Here is a 23,823-nt window from a genome sequence, read left to right on the forward strand (position 1 = left end):
TGGCAAGTTTGAATATTATTTATTCCTCACTTTCTGTCACTTCCACTCTCTCTCAGTCTCACAACTGTTGAATGATATGTGGAGTGATTCAATGAAAACACACACAGGTTCCCATGTCACGTGAAGATTATCAAGACCTCAACTGCTCATGCATACTTTTCTTAAGGTGTATCAGTTGGTGTAAATTGTAAAGTGTTGCAAACATTCACAATAATCAGTGCATTGGAAATACAAATCTGTATACAAATGCGTTGAAGTGTACAGAAAACTCATTCAAAATCTTCACTACATTGTGTTGTGATTTGGAGAATACTCATTTCTTTCACCCATCAAGTTATACTCTTCTGCAAACATTTTTCATATCTGGCACACCACACACAAACACATACGATTTCTGATATGCAAGAACAGAAAGTAAAGGTATTGTCACGGTTCATTATTCACTTCCCAAAACAACCAATGTACAGAATGGTTACGTAAATGCAACATCAGACGTATCAACAGCAGATCTGACCGTTTGTCTTTGACCAGGTTTTGTAGATGAATACAGCGCTGAAAGTCCACAAAATTGGACACTAGGCTTTGGCTAGTATTTCTCATAATGTATTAGCCAGAGAGCAAATTTTAGTCTTTTTGCTCGCCAAACCAAAAATTTGTTTCAGCAATTTGGCGAGTAGATTAACATTTCTACTTGCCATTTACATGTTTCTACTAGCCATGGCGAGTAAAATACTCGCCCCTTTCAGGCCTGGAATAGTGCAGCAGGTTTATAATGTAATACTCAACTGCAGGGACTTGATCAAGTTCCTAGGCAAGAATGTGAGAATGTTCAAACACAGCAGCCTTGTAAGATTATACAGTGGAGTCTCCACTTTGAGGACCCTTCTTTCGTCACATTTTCTGTTCATAGCATCTGTCAACTGACCCCTATTTTAACACACCGTGTCTTTTAAGACTGGATTTTCCCAGGGGTTTTGCAATCTTCATCGGAGGGATTCAACGGCATACAACCTTTGCAAGGCTGTACAGCTTTTTTGTGCCAGAATGTTGACCCACTTTCTTCATTCGTTTCAACACGTTACAACTGTAGACCTTTCCTTTGCTCTCCTCCCTTCCCTTCTTTCGTCTAATTAAAACGGTCCAGCATTGCTACCCATTTCCACCCCCAACCCCAAATTTCATTTTTGTCAAACCTATCAGTTTACTTTTTGCCGTTTGCTAGGAGGTCCAAGAGAGCCCGTTTCATTCACAGTTTGTATGTCTTCGGATGAAACGTCGACCGTAACGGTGTTTTCATCGTCGTCTTCTCTCTCGGTTTTCATGTTCTGAACACACATCACATAGTTCGACCCCAGCTCAATGTCTGCAGAAGAGACCGGAACCTCACTGGTGGTGACAATGGCTGTCGCCTCACTGGCTGAAACTTGTTCCAGGGAAAGATCACTGGCCTGTATGATGGTGGTGGAAGGGAGAGTGGTCTGCCCATCACTGATAGTGGTTGCAGTGGTCATGTTACCGGCTAGGAAGGCTTCCAAAGATGAGGCGTTCACAACCTGAAAATTAGGATATTTCTTGTAAGAAGATGCTTTTTCCCCAAATTTCTGTAAATTCTTAACAACAAATATGCCTGCAGGTGATTTCCATTCCGTTAACCACAATTTTCAAAAGCTGTACTTAATAATTCCAAGTTAACAAACAGTGACATGCAGAACCTTTCATGCAGGCTTCAGTGAGTGTCTGTGTATCTACTATATTGATAGTCCTCCACCACTACTTCTAAGCTAGCAACTACAGAGATGAATGAGAAGAGGTGTACAGATGCATGGTAACTTGATGCGTGTGTGAGTACACGCATAATCATGCATGCATAATCCAAAAGGTAAAAGTCTGGAGGGTTTAAATCAGGTAAGTATGGCTACAACTCAATGTCAAACCTTGCTCTGTTAAGTCACTCCCCGAATTCGGACACTTGTTTTCAAATTGTACGAAAGTCAGATCATTTGGCCTACAAACTTGCCACTTTGCACACAGGTTGTGCATAAGCTGAAGTTAATGCACACTAAATATGAAGTCATTTGGCCAACAGGTGTAGAAGTTATTATCATTTTTTGTGGGTTGCATTTTTTGGGGACACCCTGTATTATGTGCATAAATAAAAATGTCCGGTCTCTCGCAAGATACAGAATATCTGTACATAAAGGCACATTTGTGTATAACGGTGTGTACATGTATTTGCTTGCCTGTGTGAAGAAGAAGGGACGCACATTCACACAGACTGACAATAAACAGCAGCACCCCCTCACCTGTATCTCCTGGCCATGCTGATCAGTCAGCTGCAGGACAGCAGAAGGCGGTGAGCGCGACGCCATCACAACCTGATGCAACGTGTCCAGCTGTTGTCGTAGCAACCTGTGGTGTTCCGACTCCATGCGCTTCAGAAGCTCGGCTATCCCCCGATCAGAGGCGTTGGCCAGTCTGGCTGCTAGTTCCTCCTCCCTCCTCCTGCTGGCCATTAGGTTTTCCTCCTGCTTGTCTATCTGTTGGCAGTGCAGTACAGTTTAGTTAACCCTTACAGCTGCAGGCATTTTCATAACAGCATATCTTGGCCCCAACGTCAGACGATTTATTTGTTACCGCTGTGACATTGACATTTCATGAAGGTCGACCAGAATTTAATTACATACCTGGTAGCTATCAACCGCAGCAGTGTGTAAAGTTTCAAACCATTAGCTTCAAAAACCAAGGTGCATCTTCAGTACAAGCCAAAACACTCCCTTATCAGGCAATCATTCATGACAGGGATACCGCTGTCAAACTCACAAACCAAAGGACAAAACAAAAGTTGCCATTTATCATGAGGCATCCCAACATCAGAGAAACCTTATAAAATTATTATGGTTGAGCTTCTTGTATGGCTGTTGGGCTTGAAGCAGAGATTCAAAGTGCGTTAAAAGATGGACTTACTTGCTTATGGAGCTGTGAGATCTCTGCTTTTAAAATGTCTTTCTCTTGTTCCAGACGTTGCACCCTCTGTTGCAGTGAGCTGCCTTTGTCGTCTTCCCCTTTGTCGTTCACAACGGTAACACTCTGTCAAGTCAAACAAGCCACAGGACTATGAGGAAAACAATCATCTATATGCGTGCCCACATACACAAACACCATTCACACACACAAACTGAACTCTTGTCGCCCCTAGCGCTCTCATTACAGTACAACCCTGGTAGTTATAATGAACAGACAACACATTTATACTAGTTATAGAACAGTGATCAAGTCTGTTCACAGCTACTCTAAAACACCCGACATCACAACTCTGCAAATCGCCTAACAATCCAAAATTTTAATAATAAATTTTCATTTAATTAATATACTTACCCAACTCACATATAGCAATTAACTCTAGTTCAGTGCTGGTAACGCTGTACACGTTCCCCTTGGTAACAAGGGAGACCACCCTAAAAAAGAGTGATCCATCCCATAATATCAGACCGATGTCCGGTCCAACATCCGTATGCGTGCGCATACGCCGCCATTTGTATCATTCGAACGAAGCCCAACTCACTACTTTTTTAGAACCCAATACCACCACAGCGGGGAGGCGGGAGGGTTTAAACGATGTGAGTTGGGTAAGTATATTAATTAAATGAAAATTTATTATTAAAATTTTGGATTAAATTACATATTATTACCCAACTCACATATAGCAGATTGCTACTATAGGTGGCGGGTATATAGCGAAAATTAAGATATTAGAACCTGTCCTGCGACTACCACAACAGGTAACGCGGAACTGCCGTCCTGTAACAAGACGCCTCTGAGGTAGAAGTTAATAAAAACCTCCTCAGACCGCCAGTAAGCCGACTCCAGTACTTCAGCCAAAAAGGCCCGACCGGAGGACTGCCAAAGAGGAGGCCCATGCCCTTGCCTCAAACGTTCTAGCTATAGAGAAAGGCAAAACTGCCCTAACATCTCCAGACTGTGATTGTCAACAGGTAAACCTCTGTGTGATCAACGTGGAGACTCACTTGGTTAAAGTCCCTTTCGCAATATCCTTACACCTGCTGTGTTAAGCGATATCATAAAAGCTTCTGACTTTCTGACCAATTGCCGAGTCCGTGACAGGTACCTTCTGAGCGTCCTCACCGGACAAATAACCACATCAAGCTCCCCAGGAGCAAGAATCCAGTGTAGCAGTCCATCTAGGTAAGGTTGACTACAAAACGTCATACCTCTACCAGAGTAGATAGACCTTCTTCCCTCCATAACTCAGTGTTTAACGTCGTTTTCAACCGTTCAAGGTTAAACCACGACGGAGATGAAAGATAAGGCAAATGCCCTTTGATTCAATGATCTAACAAGATCCGTGAAAGACAGAAAAATCCTCGAAACTCGAAATGTTAAACTGGCTAAACGTGACTCTAAAGGAACCAAACTCATGCTTCAAGAAAAGAAAGTGCAATTGGAAGCTGGTTGCCCCCATTACCGCTTAAATGCCGAGGTTCAATCACGACCGAGATGAAAGATAAGGAAAGTGACCCTTGATTCACTAATCTAACAAGATCCGTGCGAGTCAGAAAAATCTTCGAACCTCGAAAAGTTTAATTGGCTAAACGCGACTCTAAAGGAGCCCAACTCTCACTTCATGAATTGAGAATGCAATTCGAAGCTGGTTTTCCCTATTTTCCGCTCAAATGCCAGAAAATTTCAAAGAAAACCCACAAGTCATAGATCAGTCTTTCTTAAAAGAGCTGTCTTTATTCAAAATAGCCAGAAAGCACGCTTACTCCCACTTCTCACAGAAGCTACTAGAGTAAGCTTAGCCGTTATCCGTGATAAATCGCCAGGCTAGCCTTGAAAAAAGGGTAAAGCCAAGCTGCACCAAGCCGTAACAACGTGACCGAAATCTCATAAAGTCTTAAATAAGACATGGAAGACAAAACGGAAACCCAAAAAGAAAGGTGGATAGCCACCTGCAATAAACAGAAAGAAGAGGAGTTCTTTCCGTAAGAAAAAAGCACTTTGAACCAAGCCAGTCAAAGTGGCAAGTGAACAAAACACAAAAACCCTATAGAGACTCTGAACCAAATCCAGAGTCGAGGCGGAAGCCCCTGAGAATTTCAAGGATACCCCTACAGTAGACATCCGTGTAAATCGAATGTGAGAAAGCAAAGATGCCTTCTTGCCAGCCTTAAGAGGTCTGGGAACCAAGATTGCAAAGACCCGTCTGTGAGACCAAAAGGTCGCCGAACAGATCTATGAAAGAGCCCTGTGAAAGCGAGGGTATCGAGCCAAAGCTAAAATAGACAACAGCCAGCCTGAAGCTTTTCGTTTGGAAACAAACAAACCGCCAAGGCCTGCCTAACGCTTTCCCTTTTACCAAGAGCTTCTCTTAGAAGGAAAAACCCCGCGTGCATAGCAGCGGATTCAAAGAGATAACTTTCAAACGAGAAAGAGATTAAAGTCACGCCAAAAGAACAAAACTTTGAAGGCAGAGGCTTACTCCTAGGTAAAAGACGGCAAAGCAACATCCTTTGCATCTGCGTCCTGTAGGACCACAAAGATAGCCATACAGAACGTAACCGCCCAGGCGAGAGAAAATAAAAACAAGTACAAAAGAGCCCATCAAAAAGAAAAGATGAGACAATCTACCCGAGCTAGGAGACCTTGATCTTACAGACAGTTTCTCCTTGCTATCAAAAACCCAATGGATGTTTGCCAAACCCGAGGGCGGTTCCGTAGAACGCAAAAAGAGAACCTAAGTTCTTAGGCTTGGCGTTAACCAAAGCCTACAGAAAGCGCTCCGTGAGTGACACGCTACTTGAGCGTGCAACACAAGCCAAAGCACCCTCGCCACAGGTCACGCGTTGTCCACCAAGGAAGAGCCAAGTGGTGACAAAGAAGACTCGCTTGTGAAAACTTCCACAAGCACAAAGGATCCCGACGGAGGATCTAAGGGCTTGACACTCAAAGATTCTCCTCGGAAAGCTCAAAACAACTACGAACTGCCGCGAACAGCGACACAAGTGAAGTAAGAGCCTCCCTCCTGTTCAAAAGCATTATAATGATCATCGAAATGATGAGACCCAGTCACCCATCCCGATAAGGCTAAACTTGCCAACATCGGAAAATTTTCGAAAAAACAGAAAATTTCAAACGCCAGAATTCCATGACCAGATCTCCATCCACCTGTCCCAAGCCAGCTGGAAGACTGGAAGGGGAAGTGGATACAGCCTGTATAACAGCAAAGGAACCGCAGTAACGGAACCGGAAGCCAAAAGCTGAAAAGTGCCGACTACCAACGCAGTGTTAACAGTAGAAGGCTGTCCCATCCTGTAACCGGAAGATGCAGCCGCAAAAGCGGAAGCGAAACCGGCCGTGGATAAGTAAACATGAGAACCAACCGGTTGTATAGAAACACACCGGAAGATTCCATAGAACCTCGACCCATTACAGCTGCGAGCGCCACTGCCCTTGCTAACTTGAAATGGAACCTGAATACAGTGCTAATCGTTAATGCGGAAGCACCTACATCTGAACAGCCGTCAAGCACAATCGTGCAATCCGGAAGCTGCCTTCCTGTTTGACTCAAATTATCCAACAAGGAACCAGCCTTACTGCTCGCTTCCTGCCCCCCAGGAGGAAGCGGAAGTCAAAACTACAAGAAATATGCCATCTTCAGGGCAATGAACGACGATTCCCGGCCGCGGAAGTGAACCTACTGTTCCTCCGAACTCCGGAAGTCGTCGAACAAAGGCAGGGGTGGACGAGGCAAAAATATTCCTCAGCCACTCCTTCCTGTCAAGTCCTAAATGCCGTTTATCACTGCGCACATCACTGCGCTGGACACCTTGAACGGCAAGTTAAGCTGGGTGACATCCACCACCGTGGACACCTCTCCAAACATCACCTTCCTACTCGGTATCAAAGTTAGGAAGGTGACCCCCAGAGAGACTCGCATGGCCAATCCAAGAATCACCCAGCCCAACAACTTCCTGCCCCCAGGGCGGAAGCTTACGTTGCCCAGCCACGAAAATGCGTGCTACATTCCTCGCGCGAACGTACACCACTTTCACCGGAGAACCCGGCTACACGTGGCCATATGCCAACTCCAGGGCAATGGACAACGATCCCCGAAAGCTGAAGAGAACATCCTGTTCCTCCGAACTTCCAGAAGTCGGAACCGGAAAGAGGTAGAGTCAGTTACGCCCTGCTCTCAACCACCCCTTCCGGTCAAAACTTAAATGCCGTTTTCCGCCGACCACGTCACTGCGCTGGACAACTTGAACGGCAAGTTAAGCTGGGTGTCATCCATCCCATGAACGCACCCTCGTTAACCTTCCTGCTCGCCATCGTAGTCAGGTAGGTGACCCTAGAATGACACCCATGGTCAGCCCCAGAGTCACCAATAACTTAAATGCCATTTCCGTTAGCCCACGTCACTGCGCTGGACAACTAAAACGGCAAGAAAGCTGGGTGTCGTTAGCCTTCCTGCTCGCCATCGAGTCAGGTAGGCCACCGCGGCCTATTCAGTCACACCGCCCTGCTGGAAACCAGACGCAGGAGGTTGACCTACCGACGGACACCCGCGGTCCGTCTCTCAAGGCTGGGAATCCTCTACCACTGAGGCATCCCCGTCATCCGCCCTAACCTACGACTCGAGATCAAGCTCAGAGCCAGAAGGCAGAACATCAGACAGTTTATCGTCGGCAGAACCGACCACTTCCTGCCCCCAGGGCGGAAGAGGACTAAAACGGTCCCCGATATTCTCATAAAGAGACGTACGGAGGCGTTCGTCCTTTCGCTGCTCATAAGAACTCTCACGACATCCATCGCCAGAGAGAGCCCCCTGAGCTCGCACACCGGCAAGCGGTGTAGACATACCTTGTACTGGTGTCACATTCGGGAGAGACACCAAGTCGGTACCCCCATCCTGCGAAGCATGGACATCCGCCCGAGTCACAGTCGCCGAAGGCTTAGCGGAAGTCGAAGCCGGAACTGCAGGCGACCGCCGGATCTTGGCTAAGGAAAAAAACATCAGAAACACCCGACGGAAGCGCACACAATTCCTCCCGAGTGGAAGATAATCCAGACGCTAATGACGAAAACTTGAGAGCTCAGCGTCAACAATAAAGAAGCAACGTCGGCTGGCGCTAACCCAGGGCAGCCAGGCGAAACAGAAGCAGAAGAAGCTACACCAGAACGACTACTCTTGTCAGAAAGTAAACAAGTCTGACCGGAAGATTGTTCGTACGTCTGCTAACACGGGAGACTTAACAGAAGTTGACTCAGATGACACAGACGCGGACTTCCCTGCGCCCTTATCTCTCCTTGAGCTTCTTTTCGGAGGCGTAACGTCAGCTACCTGCCTCGAACTAGGCTTCCGTTTAGCGCTATCAACAAGCGAAGCCTCCGCCATAGCAAACAACTCACGAAAAATTTCACAGAAAACAATTTCAGAAAAATTTCACAAGTACACACGAGCGACGAAAACGTCGCTAAAGTTACAACAAAAACGGAAAGATCTCACCACACAGCATAGGTACAGGTGTAAAGTAAAGGCGGCGACCAAGGGGAGAAGCCAAAGCAAAAGACTCTGGCGAAAAGCTGAAACCAGCAGGAGCGTACATCAGGAGCGTCCTACCCAGTTGAACCGCTGAGAGAGAATGATACAAATGGCGGCGTATGCGCACGCATACGGATGTTGGACCGGACATCGGTCTGATATTATGGGATGGATCACTCTTTTTTAGGGTGGTCTCCCTTGTTACCAAGGGGAACGTGTACAGCGTTACCAGCACTGAACTAGAGTTAATTGCTATATGTGAGTTGGGTAATAATATGTAATTTAATTGAGAGTTTCCATGCCCGTTGCATTGTTAAACCGACTTATGTATAACTACAAGACTATGTTTGAGAATTCCATGTTATTTGAATTGCTTCTTATGCAGGTCATACCTTTACAAACATCAGGCTTTAAGTTTAAATTAATGAAATTAAAAAAAAATTCTGTCACTTTTTCTGAACTTTGCTCTTCTTTTTACCAGTCTTGTCTTTGGTTTGAAGTTTTGTGTTTGTATGAGTGTGTGTTTGTGCAAGTGAATGTGTGAGTTCAGAAGACAGAATGCAAAAGAGAGTGAGACAGGAATGGAGATAATGAGTAAAAGATGGAAGGAAGGAGAGAGACACAAAATTTGTTTTAATGTTGAATTTTAGTGCAAACTTGTTGTCACTATGACGTAATTTATTTCATGTTTTGACACTGACGGGCTCCTAATCGGAAGGTCATGAGTTAAAATCCTGGCCGTGGCGTCTGATGGGTTCAGGGTAGAGATTTTTCCAATCTCCTTGGTCGACGTATGTGCCGACCTGTTGGTGCCTTATCCCCCTTCGTGTCTACACACAAGCACAAGACCAAGTGTGCACGGAAAAGATCCTGTAATTCATGTCAGAGTTCGGTGGGTAATAGAAATGAAAATACCCAGCATGCTTCCCCCGAAATCAGCGTATGCTGCCTGAATGGGTGGGGGGGGGGGGGGGGGGGGGGGGGATTAAAAACAGTCATACACATAAAAATGCACTTGTGGGTGAAAGTGGGAGTTTCACCCCTTAAATGAAGAAAAAGAGGACACTGCCCACCCCTTTTCCTTATCATTGGTACAGGCATCAAGTCTCCAATTCTATGGGGAACTCATCTCACCTCACTGCTGATGATGTGAGTGGGGTAGGAGGATTCGATCTCTGAGGACTCCAGCTCTTCCTCCTGAATAATATTAATAACGATGGCCTGCTCCTCCTCTTCCACCACGTCTGATGCAGCGACTGACACCTGTACCGCGCCGTCTGGCACTTTGCCGTTGGTCAGCGACTCGCTGCTGGTGGTTATATCTGAGAACAAGCATTAAAAAAATCTGTAAGTTGAAAATTTTCCTTCAAAGAATCAATAGGTGTAGGTTTGGGAAAGGTAAAACAATCTGATAATAGCTACCTTGGCTTGTGTTCATTTCATTGCTTGTAGGTTTCGGAAAGGTAAAACAATCTGATAAAAGCTACCTTGGCTTGTGTTAATTTCATTGCTTGTAGGTTTGGGAAAGGTAAAACAATCTGATAAAAGCTACCTTGGCTTGTGTTAATTTCATTGCTTGTAGGTTTCGGAAAGGTAAAACAATCTGATAAAAGCTACCTTGGCTTGTGTTAATTTCATTGCTTGTAGGTTTCGGAAAGGTAAAACAATCTGATAATAGCTACCTTGGCTTGTGTTAATTTCATTGCTTGTAGGTTTGGGAAAGGTAAAACAATCTGATAAAAGCTACCTTGGCTTGTGTTAATTTCATTGCTTGTAGGTTTCGGAAAGGTAAAACAATCTGATAATAGCTACCTTGGCTTGTGTTAATTTCATTGCTTGTAGGTTTGGGAAAGGTAAAACAATCTGATATAATAGCTACCTTGGCTTGTGTTAATTTCATTGCTTGTAGGTTTGGGAAAGGTAAAACAATCTGATAATAGCTACCTTGGCTTGTGTTAATTTCAGTGCTTGTAGATTTGGGAAAGGTAAAACAATCTGATAATAGCTACCTTGGCTTGTGTTAATTTCATTGCTTGTGGGTTTGGGAAAGGTAAAACAATCTGATAATAGCTACCTTGGCTTGTGTTCATTTCATTGCTTGTAGGTTTCGGAAAGGTCAAAAGTCTGATAATAGCTACCTTGGCTTGTGTTAATTTCATTGCTTGTAGGTTTCGGAAAGGTCAAAAGTCTGATAATAGCTACCTTGGCTTGTGTTCATTTCATTGCTTGTAGGTTTGGGAAAGGTAAAACAATCTGATAATAGCTACCTTGGCTTGTGTTAATTTCATTGCTTGTAGGTTTGGGAAAGGTAAAACAATCTGATAAAAGCTACCTTGGCTTGTGTTAATTTCATTGCTTGTAGGTTTCGGAAAGGTAAAACAATCTGATAATAGCTACCTTGGCTTGTGTTAATTTCATTGCTTGTAGGTTTCGGAAAGGTAAAACAATCAGATAATAGCTACCTTGGCTTGTGTTAATTTCATTGCTTGTAGATGTGGGAAAGGTAAAACAATCTGATAATAGCTACCTTGGCTTGTGTTAATTTCATTGCTTGTAGATTTGGGAAAGGTAAAACAATCTGATAATAGCTACCTTGGCTTGTGTTAATTTCATTGCTTGTAGGTTTGGGAAAGGTAAAACAATCTGATATAATAGCAACCTTGGCTTGTGTTAATTTCATTGCTTGTAGGTTTGGGAAAGGTAAAACAATCTGATAATAGCTACCTTGGCTTGTGTTAATTTCATTGCTTGTAGATTTGGGAAAGGTAAAACAATCTGATAATAGCTACCTTGGCTTGTGTTAATTTCATTGCTTGTGGGTTTGGGAAAGGTAAAACAATCTGATAATAGCTACCTTGGCTTGTGTTCATTTCATTGCTTGTAGGTTTCGGAAAGGTCAAAAGTCTGATAATAGCTACCTTGGCTTGTGTTAATTTCATTGCTTGTAGGTTTCGGAAAGGTCAAAAGTCTGATAATAGCTACCTTGGCTTGTGTTAATTTCATCGCTTGTAGGTTTCGGAAAGGTCAAAAGTCTGATAATAGCTACCTTGGCTTGTGTTCATTTCATTGCTAGTAGGTTTGGGAAAGGTCAAAAGTCTGATAATAGCTACCTTGGCTTGTCTTAATTTCATTGGTTGTAGGTTTCGGAAAGGTCAAAAGTCTGATAATAGCAACCTTGGCTTGTGTTTATTTCATTGCTTGTAGGTTTGGGAAAGGTAAAACAATCTGATAATAGCTACCTTGGCTTGTGTTAATTTCATTGCTTGTAGGTTTCAGAAAGGTCAAAAGTCTGATAATAGCTACCTCTGCTTGTGTTACTTTCATTACTTGTTCTTCTTTTACATCTGTGTTATGCTGTATGAGTTCGTTTCTGCTTTATGAGCACGGTTGTAGACATCTAGTCCTAGCAAATGACGGTAAGACGTGCCCACACACATACACATACACGCAAAACACATCAAACAAAATGAGAAAGCAACAGATTTACTCTCAAAGGCTATTTTTCTCATGCACAAAAGCAGGACGGAGAATTGACATTTTCTATGAAGAACAAACTGTGACTAGGAAGATTCATGCTGGGGAATTGTTGTTATATTTTACCTGTAAACCCTGACCAAAGTTTCAGGGTTTGCTAAATTGGCAAAGGAAAGGCAAATAATGAGTATAACTGGTAACAGATCAGTGAATGCATCACAACTATTGCTGACTTTGGACACAGATCTCTGTCCTCCAAAGATAAATCAACCATCTCTCATGAAACACTCCTCACACAAGACGTCACACAACTGTTATACACATCACATGCAGTCTACTTTGCAATATAAAAGAAGAAACAAATAGAACAAGTCGCGTGAAGCGATATAAAAACATTTAGTCAATCGGTATCAAACTAAAAGATCAACACCACAAACCAGTCATCGCCAAGACTATGAGATACATTTAGATAGTCTCGGCTAACAATACCGAGACAGATCATGCTCGTCTCCGCGAAGCATGCAACCGTATCGTACTCATGGGGCAGTCACACACGCTACTGTAGGCGGAGGGAAATTCACAATACCAAGACTGGAGAACTTGTCCTGCCGATACCATAGCTGGTAGAGCAGAACTACCATCCTGTCGCGCTACCGCAACATTTCTGAGGTAGTAAACGATAAAAGAACGTCCTCTGAGAGCCAGTAGGCTAACTCCAGAACCTCTGAGAGGAGACCGGAGCGGAGGACTGCTATTCACCAGGCCCAGGTTAGGGCCTCCTGAGCTCTGACCGCAGCAAGAGGCAGGACTGCCTGATTGTCACATGACTGGCCTTACCATCAAAGACAGGACAGTCGAATCAGTGTGGCTACCCATTTGGCCAAAGAGACCCATGGAATGTCTTTATCCCGAGCCGAGTTGATGGAGATAAAGAGTAGTTATTTGGCTTACGGAACTAATAGGCAATGTCCGGGCCCGGTATCTGATGAGAGCCCTAACCGGACAGTTAAACAAGTCATGGTCTCCGGGAGCAAGTACCTCACTCAGGGAGGGGATGCGGATAATAGGGGATGATAGACCAGATTTCTGGTTTTAGTAAGGAAATCCGGCCTAAATTTGAGAGAGAAAGAGCCCTCTATTCAAACCGAATACCAATCCCGGGACGGTAGCTGCGACTTATACCATGCTGCGTCAAGGGAAGAGCCCTTGAGGACGCTAGCAATACTGCGATGTAGGAGAAAACTCCTAGCTCATTGCAAAGTAAAGAAAAATCCAGGAGCCGCCGTAGTGAAAGCTACCACAGAGTGTAGCTTGTTAACTAGCGGGAGAAAAATGGCCCGGAGGGGCGTAATGCCTAAGTTGAATCACTGAACCAGAAGGAATGTGATTCTATTTATTATTGGCAAAAACATAGATGATCGATGTCTTTTGCGTAAGTGGAACAGAAACAAAACCAAAGCTAAAAGCTTCTGTGCCAAGACTAAGGTCAGCCACATGATGGAGTCCTTAGTTCTTTCCGTAAGCTCTTAAAACGAAGTGCTGAAATTATGGAAGTTTATGAAAGCCCTTTGTGTTGCCCAGCGAAAGTAGCTGACAGAAGCCTCTACCGTAAGGGGTAGGTTTCGCCGGAAAAGTTCAATCTATGAGGTCGCGGACCGTGGCTCATTGACCCTGAAGATATTTGAGTCAGAATATGCACCAGTAAGTTGAGCATGTTCTGGCGAGTTTCGTGAGTTACGTCTTACGGACAACCGGAGAGAGCGTCAACCTCATCTCTGTCTTTGCTCCAGACTGACAAAAAAGAGTGAAAACCTCTTACAATCAGCTAAAACAGGAAGACAGACCTAACTCTTCTTCTTCTTCTTGTCGATCACTCAGATGGAAACGCCGGTTCTCCGTGCAAATGTTGCCGTGCGCTGTAGGTCGTCCAGACTGCCATAGAGCTTCCCTTGCACCGTGGTCGCCTCCGCCCAGATAGACCTAACTCTAAAACTAGAGCTGTGAAAGATCAGAAGACAGCAAACCTGTCTTCAAAATCACACGAGTAGTAAAAACAAACACATACATGTGCGTCTCCCTTTGGATCAAACAAAGAAAGATCCGACTGACCTTGCGTGTAAACCCCCTCCTGGGAGTGAATCACTGAAAGGATTGAGGTGGCAGCATTATTTAATAAACTTGTTTAAACCAAAGGATTGAGGTGGAGTAAGTCACAGTGCCAAAGTATCCGTGAGGTAGGCACTAATCGTTTGCAATGAACTAGAAGCAAGAAGACTTGCCCCTTGTTCCCCAGCTGAGACAGCATGACAAGATGTCGCTAATTCTGGCATTTTCTAAACTCCTGACGAAGAAGAGTCACAGAAAATGTCTTACAACAGAAACCTGAAGGAAAACACTTCCAGTTTCGGTAAATATGCCTCCTCTCATCGAAGATGGACCGAGATTCACTAAACAGAGAACCCCTGTGCCCAAAATTGCTGTCAAACAAAGTGACTGCGCTAACAGGAGCAAAATCTAAACCTGCGGTTCTTGCAAGGGAGCGCGAAAGTACAAAAACCGCCTGGTTTAAGTGCGTCTCAGAAAACGCTGCACTAAGCGTTCCCAGCGGTCACCCATACTAGTACCAACCGAGCTCGAAGTTACTTAACTTCCGTGGTCGACCAAGACCAATGCCCTGAGAAATGTAGATAGACTCAAACCACTGACTTGTCATGTGTTGAAACCAGTTCTGAATTAGAATGGACTTGATTCAGTCTAGAGGAGGCGAATCCCAAAGCGAATTAAGCGCTAGAGGGAAAAATCTTAACATAACTCTCATTAGCTATGCAAAAACAAACAAACCAGAATAGAAGCAAGCGTCCTAATAGACGCTTGCTGTAGAGCCAAACATGGAACGATCCGTGCCTAAGCTTGTCCACTCAGAACTGAGTAGGACGAACTCTCAAGCTGACCGTAAGAAAATCGTACCACCATCGTCAAACCTTGAGACGGTGCGAGGCCCGAAAGGCCTAGGAGAAAAACGTCCGCTCTAGAGAGGCGAGACCAATCTCCTCACGATAAGAGAGAGTGACACCTGAGTACATGATACCAGAGTCCTTCTCGGTGAGGAAAAGCTCATAAAAGAGCATAAGCGTTCCTGAACTTTAAGAAACACTTACATTCCTATGAACCGAGGCTGTAAAACCCAGCCTGTTCCAATTCGGTTAGCCAAAAGAATAGGCTACTGCTGGTGCATGACCTGCTTCAAGTGCCTACCCAAGCCTGACCAAGAGTGAGACGCAGTCCTGCTTTTCTTCCTTAGAATCCGAGTCTAACAAAGACCAGGCCTCATTGTATTCATGGGTTGTGACAGAAAACACCTATGAATGAACATGGCTGTGATCTTGAACGTCTTTACCAGTCGCGTAAGATTGAAAAGAGTGCCGTAAACCTGCAGCCCTGTTGCTCTCAGACTGACTCTACTTCTTGTCAAGAAGGAAGAAGTTAACAGAAAGTCCGAACAAAATCATTGTGAGGACATAAAGAAGGTGTAACCCATAGGCCGGCAGCTGTCGTGAAAGAACTTCCTGCTACTTGGATTTGAGAGTCTGTTAATCTGCGTTCTAACCTAAGTAGAATGCTGATCAGATTCATAGCGATCCTGTGTAGCGGCAGGAAACATCAAATAATGGGACAAAAAAATGTCCAAAAATATTGTTTCCTGATAAAAAGAGAGACGATAGGAGAAACTGGAAACCAGAACCCCCTACCGAATAAACCTCTACCACTTCTTGCCAGTTCCGGTGTGAACCGAAAGAGCAGAACGTGTCAGCGCAAACACATCAACCAGATTGATAGGCTGTGCGTTCATGTTGAACTACCAAATGAAGGCCGTGACCGAAGGTGCTTGCTGATCCATTTGAGCCCGCCAAGGCTTAGCAGAATCAGGAGCAGGACTGTGTTGTGTCAACAAAGACACCATAACACCCAGAACTCACGCTTGAGTGCGTGATTTAAACAAAACCTTCGCCATCTCAAAAGCCCCCGACGGAGATTCCCGAAAGCGGAAAGGGCATTTAATCTCCTTGAATCCGTGGAAATCACTGAGTGCAGAAGGTGGTGGAGCGTACTGAAATTTCAACTCGACCACACCTTCCTCAAAATATCTGGAAGCCGTTTCAGCTGCCAACGCCACAGCGCTTGACAGCCTATACGGCAACCGGAAATCAGTGCCTTCCTCCACAGAGGAAGCAACATCGTCAGTATACCTTCATGCACATCCATGCAAACCGGAATCTGACCCCCGCATTGACTGCCATAGTCAAATGGAGAGTCAGCCGGAAGGGAAGGCGAACGTGGTAACTCGACCGTACGCAAGCAACCCTCACTGACTTCTTCCTGCCCCCCGGGCAGAAGAGAAGCTGAACTGCTTCCTCAAAATACTTGAAAAGCGTTTCAGCTACCAACGCAACAGCGTTTGACAGCTTCTGCGGCAACCTGAATTCAGTGCATTCCCCCATAGCGGAAGCACCATCATCAGTACACCCTTCATGCACATCCGTGCAATCCGGAAGCTGACCCCCACATTGACTATCATAGTTCAATGGGGAGTCAGCTTTACTGCCCTCTTCCTGCCCCCAGGGCGGAAGCGGAAGCTGCACACCCTGGCCAAAATCTTTTGATAAGGCTGGGTGCACCAAGATTTCCGTTCGCTCCTCAGGGTCCCTACCCCGCACTGACCGACCGACAGAGCGGTGGGGGCCAGCCCAGAGATCAGAACTTTCGCCCCTACGAATCACGTCAGGGGTTACTTTCTCCTGAGGACGCGCTACGCTTTGGCCGGAGAACCCGATTACTTGCGTAGCTGACATACCTTTAGACTGAACTGGAACGCCGGAAGACGGACCACTCAACAAAAGGAAGCGACGGTCATCATCATCCTGTGAAGCATGAACATCCGCGTGCGTGACCGTGGCGGAAGGGGAAGGGCGAACCTTGGCCAGCGAGGCGATATCCGTCACCCCGGAAGGAAAAGCCCGAAGTTCCGCTCTCGTGGAAGAAATCTCCGCAGCCACAGATGAAACCTGCGAACTGAGCGAAAGTAGCAAAGCAGCTACGTCCACAGAAGCCAAACCAGAACCCACAGAAGAGGAAGTCCCTTTAACAGACTTATCTTCATGAACGACCTTGTCCAAGGACCTAACAGGCAAAATGGAGGTAGCCGGTAAATCGACCAAAATACATTTCTTGGAGGTCGGTTCTAAAACAGAAACAACAGACTGGCCGGTTTGTTTAGATTTCCTTGGCGTTTTCTTAGACAGTGAGGACTCAGCAGCCACCTGTTTGGGAGTATGCCTCTTCCTGGCACTATCAGCCATGACAAAAAAGACTCAAGAAAAAATTTTCTGAAAATTTTACAAGTCCAAATTGTGGCCAGAATGTCACCAAAATCATGAAAAAAAAGGAAAGATCTCACCCCAAAATAGTAGCGAAGTCAAGACGAAGAGTAGAAGACCAAGAGGAATGTAACAAAGTCAAATGACTCGGTGACAACGGCTGTAAAACAGCCAGAGCGTACAAAACAGCGACCAACTTGACTGAGCGCTGAGGTAGGAATGAATACATGGCGGTGTATGCGCGCGCATACGGAAGACAACCTCGATCTCGGTCTGGCTTTGACCCCTTGACGGTCTATGGTCACTCTTTTTTAGAGTTGTCTTCCCTTGTTACCAAGGGGACGCGTACAGCGTTACCAGCACTGAACTAGGGTTAATTGCTATATGTGAGTTGGGTAAGATATGTAATTTAATTAATTTTTAAGATTTCGAGTTGAAATGCAATACCGTAGTCCGGACTTCGAAGATTTTTTTACAAAAATGTCAATCAATTCGGTTGTAAAATGAGGGAGTGACAGTGCTGCCTCAACTTTCCCAAAAACCTGGATATGACGTCATCAAAGACATCTATCAAAAAAATGGAAAAAAAGTCTGGGGATATTATACCCAGGAACTCTCATGTGAAGTTTTATGAAGATTGGTCCAGTAGTTTCCTCGGAATCACTTTATACACACATACACACACACCATGACCCTCGTCTCGATTCCCCGTCTATGTTAAAACATTTAGTCAAAACTTGACTAAATGTAAAACAAGTCGCGTAAGGCGAAATTACTACATTTAGTCAAGCTGTGGAACTCACAGAATGAAACTGAACGTAGTCCGCCGCTAGTGCTAGTGAAAGTGACGAGCCTGTTTGGCGCGGTAGCGATTGCGCTGTGCTTTACTGTACCTCTCTTTGTTTTAACTTTCTGAGCGTGTTTTTAATCCAAACATATCATATCTATATGTTTTTGGAATCAGGAACCGACAAGGAATAAGATGAAATAGTTTTTAAAACGATTTCGGAAATTTAATTTTCATCATAATTTTTATATTTTTAATTTTCACAGCTTGTTTTTAATCCAAATATAACATATGTATATGTTTTTGGAATCAGAAAATGACGAAGAATAAGATGAAATTGTTTTTGGATCATTTAATAAAAAAATAATTTTAATTAGAAGTTTCCGATTTTTAATGACCAAACTCACTCATTAGTTTTTAAGCCACCAAGCTGAAATGCAATACCAAACCCCGGCCTTCGTCGAAGATTGCTTTGCCAAAATTTCAATCAATTTAATTGAAAAATGAAGGTGTGACAATGCCGCCTCAACTTTTACAAAAAGCCGGATATGACGTCATCAAAGGTATTTATCGAAAAAATGAAAAAAACGTCCGGGGATATCATACCCAGGAACTCTCATGTCAAATTTCATAAAGATCGGCCCAGTAGTTTAGTCTGAATCGCTCTACACACACACACAGACAGACACACACATACACACATACACCACGACCCTCGTCTCGATCCCCCCTCTACGTTAAAACATTTAGTCAAAACTTGACTAAATGTAAAAAAAAGAAGCTGGTTAACAAAAAGCATCTAACCTTGTTCGCTGACACTGAGTGGGGTAGAGAGGCAGGAGACAGCCTCAGTCAATGCAGGGTGAATCATATCTGTGTTGACGAGGTGGTCTGTCTGCCCACTCTCAAATTTGACTGCAGCTTGGCTGTTGTTTCGGCTGTCTGTACTGTAAGGCACTGGGGTGTTCAGGTCCTGACAAATAACCATTGCAATTAAAAAACAAGAAGGGCAAAGCCCATACGACTCACATGCTTTACACATTTTTCCTACCAAAATACATGTGACCTTGACCCAAGGTCAAGGTCATCCAAGGTCATGCAACACAAAGCTGTTAATTCAAGACATAGGAAGTACAATGGTGCTTATTGGCTCTTTCTACCATGAGATATGGTCACTTTTAGTGGTTCACTACCTTATTTTGGTCACTTTTCATAAGGGTCAAAGTGACCTTGACCTTGATCATATGTGACCAAATGTGTCTCATGATGAAAGCATAACATGTGCCCCACATAATTTTTAAGTTTGAAACAGTTATCTTCCATAGTTCAGGGTCAAGGTCACTTCAAAATATGTATACAATCCAACTTTGAAGAGCTCCTGTGACCTTGACCTTGAAGCAAGGTAAACCAAACTGGTATCAAAAGATGGGGCTTACTTTGCCCTATATATCATATATAGGTGAGGTATTGAATCTCAAAAACTTCAGAGAAAATGGGAAAAATGTGAAAAATAGCTGTTTTTTAGGCAACATTTATGACCCCTGCGACCTTGACCTTGAAGCAAGGTCAAGATGCTATGTATGTTTTTTGGGCCCTTGTCATCATACACCATCTTGCCAAATTTGGTACTGATAGACTGAATAGTGTCCAAGAAATATCCAACGTTAAAGTTTTCCGGACGGACGGACGGACGGACGTCCGGACGGACGGACGACTCGGGTGAGTACATAGACTCACTTTTGCTTCGCATGTGAGTCAACAAGTCGCGTAAGGCGAAATTACTACATTTAGTCAAGCTGTGGAACTCACAGAATGAAACTGAACGTAGTCCGCCGCTAGTGCAAAAGGCAGTGAAAGTGACGAGCCTGTTTGGCGCGGTAGCGGTAATTGCGCTGTGCTTCATAGCACGCTTTACTGCACCTCTCTTCGTTTTAACTTTCTGAGCGTGTTTTTAATCCAAACATATCATATCTATATGTTTTTGGAATCAGGAACCGACAAGGAATAAGATGAAAGTGTTTTTAAATTGATTTCGAAAAAAACAATTTGATCATAATTTTTATATTTTTAATTTTCAGAGCTTGTTTTTAATCCAAATATAACATATTTATATGTTTTTGGAATCAGGAAATGATGAAGAATAAGATGAACGTAAATTTGGATCGTTTTATAAAAAATTGTTTTATTTTTTACAATTTTCAGATTTTTAATGACCAAAGTCATTAATTAATTTTTAAGCCACCAAGCTGAAATGCAATACCGAAGTCCGGCCTTCGTCGAAGATTGCTTGGCCAAAATTTCAATCAATTTGATTGAAAAATGAGGGTGTGACAGTGCCGCCTCAACTTTTACAAAAAGCCGGATATGACGTCATCAGACATTTATCGAAAAAAAGAAAAAAACGTCCGGGGATATCATTCCCAGGAACTCTCATGTCAAATTTCATAAAGATCGGTCCAGCAGTTTACTCTGAATTGCTCTACACACACACGCACACACACATACACCACGACCCTCATCTCGATTCCCCCCTCTATGTTAAAACATTTAGTCATAACTTGACTAAATGTAACAACATCTTGCTTTGGCTTACAATGTGTGAAGGTCGGATGCAGAGGTAGCAAAATTATACCCTGCCTAATTACCTCAAAATGTGTATCACTGAAAGTATCTCTGGTTCAGACAAAAAAAAGAGGGGATTTCAAACAAATTGGCAGGCACTTTGAAACTTAACACGTCTTCAAACTGTAATCAGCATGTACCATACATACCTCCACTTTCCCTTCCCTACAAACAAAATACAAACTCCCAATTTGTTAAAATGACAAAGCTTTTCTTTGGAAGCTTTAAGTTTAAGACGAATGCTGGTATTCATCAGGGGCGGGGATATAGCTCAGTTGGTAGCGCGCTGGATTTGTATTCAGTTGGCCGCTGTCAGCGTGAGTTCGATCCCAGGTTCGGCGGAAATTTATTTCAGAGTCAACTTTGTGTGCAGACTCTCTTCGGTGTCCGAACTCCCCCCCGTGTACACTACATTGGGTGTGCACGTTAAAGATCCCACGATTGACAAAAGGGTCTTTCCTGGCAAAATTGCTTTGGCACAGTTAATAATTGTCTACCTATACCCGTGTGACTTGGAATAATAGGCCGTGAAAGGTAAATATGCGCCGAAATGGCTGCAATTACTGGCCGTATAAAATTTCATCTCACACGGCATCACTGCTGAGCGCCTAGAACTGTACCCACGGAATATGCGCGATATAAGCCTCATTGATTGATTGATTGATGTACATTGGCAAAAGGTGTTACCACTATCAATAGTATCATCCCACAAACTGTTGGCTACAGCCTGCAGACTAAGGTAAGGGCATCCCTGGTGTACCACATTCTTTTCACTGTGCGCTTTATTTTAGGCTCAAGAATGAGTTGCAAAGTTACATGGACCTCACCTGTGTAATAGATATTTGAAATGTTGTCTGTGGATTTCTGAAGTGTGTCTTGTAGTGTTTGATGGCCTCGTCTCTGCGGTTGAAGCCATTGCGACATCGGTAACAATGCCAGTGAGCTCCCTTGAACTTTTTCTCTCCCTTGATTACCCCAACAATGTCGCAGTGATCACAACAACGCAGAATCTTCAGACCTGAAAAATGGATGTAAAGTTTACACTAATGTACAAATGGATGGCATTTATTATTTTCCTTTTATCTTTAATTGAACATTTCACAATATATGCATGAGAACAACTTGTTTTTGTGTCCAAGTGTGCCTGTCATCAACTGTAGGAAAATACCAGGATAAATGCCAGACTGTGACAAAATGTAAAAGACATCCCTTTTTTTCGCCAGAAAGGCATTGAACATTTTCTTTTTTTTAAGTCAAAAGGCTAGAGCTCAACAAGCTGCCCTTTAAGTTTTCATAAGACACAATTTTTTTTAGCCACTGGTACTGGTAGGTGTGAGGCCCTCAGCCAAAACAAATACATTACACTTACAGACTTGTAACAACAACTTTCATTACATCCGACTCTCCCCAAACCAAACCCAACGATCTATAGCTAAAACCCTAAAGAAATCAAAGATTCACCTAAGAACAACACAATATTTGGAGAAAAAATACTATACCAGCAAATTCAATTCCTTTGTCCACATGCTTGACTCTATAATGAGCCTTGAGGATGACAGGGTCAGTGTAGGAATCCGATTTAACGCAAAACGGGCAGTGAAGGTGAGGATTTTTGTTGCAACACAAGTCATCCAGACACTGCACAGGTGCGTACGTATTCTCAGTCCCTTTGATCCGAACACTCGGATGAGTCTGAGAAATAAAAAGATACAATTGCCATGAACTTGATGAAGCTTTTAGATTTGTAAAGTTAAAGTTACGAGAGAGAAAGAGAGGGAGGGAGGGGGATTAGAGATTCTAATCATACATCAATAATGAAGCTCTTTCCAAGGTGTGTTAAGACCTGGCAATCTAAATAACAGAGGAGCACATTACAGTACCACCTCCCAGTCCCAACCTACTCATACTTTCAGCAGGTTTCTAGTTTGGTTGACTCAGCAAGTAGACTTTGCAATCAAGTCATCTTTCCCAATACATTTTTCCGGCTACCAGTAAGTTCGTCACACGGTAGATTCGTCACCGGTCCCGGTAACTTCGCCACAGTAACTTCGCCACAGTAGTCCGAGCGCGGCTCTCTCTCTCTCTCTCTCTCTCTCTCTCTCTCTCTCTCTCTCTCTCTCTCCCACCTCCTTCCACCCCTCCCTCTCCTCACATTGAGTTTCTCTGCCTCCTTGACAGTGAGGTTGAAGTCGTGTGTGTGTTAGTGAGTGTGTGTGCGATGGTGTGTGTGAGTGTTTGTGCGTGACGGTACGTGCGTGTGTGTGTGTGTGTGTGTGTGTTTTAGTGAGTGTGTGTGTATGTGCGATGGTGTGTGTGAGTGTTTGTCAGTGCGTGTGTGTGTCGTGTCAGTGTGTGCGTGCGTGTCATGGATGTGGGTGTATGTACGTACGTGTCTCTCTCTCTCTCACACACACACACACACACACACTCTCTCTCTCTTCCCCCCTCTCTCTCTCTCTCTAAAAAATGTGAATCTTGAATCTCTCCCACAAATCAAACATCTGAAAGCATAAGCTCTTTCATAAACACCCGCCCACCCCTGCCGGTAACTTCGTCATAGGTGACGAATCTACCGTGTGACGAACTTACTGGTAGCCATTTTTCCATGCCGAATCTTGTGAACTAATGAAAGGATGGGTAGTTCGAATTAACTTACACACATTCGCTTGATTGTAAAGGTATCAAACAAAGTTACAACAAGAAATGAGGTGCAATGATTTACAGTTGACGAAGAAAGAGCGTCTGCTACAAAGTATCGCATCGCAATTTTTGCAATGGCTAAAACCAAAATGGCGCTTTGTTCGTGAATGAATTAAATCTTCATTATGTTTAGAACTTACAACAAACGCGAGGGTGCTCATCGCCACTTGGAGTTGGCTTGGCTTGAACACTGAATGGCAATTAACAGAATCAAACGAATGCTTCGGATTCGCAGTTTGAAGGTTTTCCAACACGCTCTGTGTTTCACGTCATGAAAATCATGGGCGATTTACGTGACGTCA

General features: G+C 43.9%; 2 protein-coding genes across 2 annotated transcripts in view; both read right to left on the reverse strand.

Annotated features, from left to right (window-relative positions):
* LOC138976059 (large ribosomal subunit protein eL6-like) overlaps nt 1-23,823 on the reverse strand; it is a 137,435-nt gene that overhangs the window by 33,543 nt on the left and 80,069 nt on the right. The window lies entirely within an intron of this gene.
* LOC138977199 (uncharacterized) lies at nt 5-23,816 on the reverse strand. The gene is made up of 8 exons (XM_070350104.1): nt 23,662-23,816; nt 22,321-22,513; nt 21,649-21,839; nt 19,004-19,172; nt 9,698-9,885; nt 2,965-3,087; nt 2,304-2,537; nt 5-1,553 (listed from the first exon to the last, which is right to left on the reverse strand). The coding sequence occupies exons 1-8, from the start codon at nt 23,680-23,682 to the stop codon at nt 1,197-1,199; spliced, it is 1,476 nt and encodes a 491-aa protein (XP_070206205.1). The 5' UTR covers nt 23,683-23,816; the 3' UTR covers nt 5-1,196.

This window comes from Littorina saxatilis, linkage group LG9 (genome assembly GCF_037325665.1).
Source record: "Littorina saxatilis isolate snail1 linkage group LG9, US_GU_Lsax_2.0, whole genome shotgun sequence".
NCBI lineage: Eukaryota > Metazoa > Mollusca > Gastropoda > Littorinimorpha > Littorinidae > Littorina > Littorina saxatilis.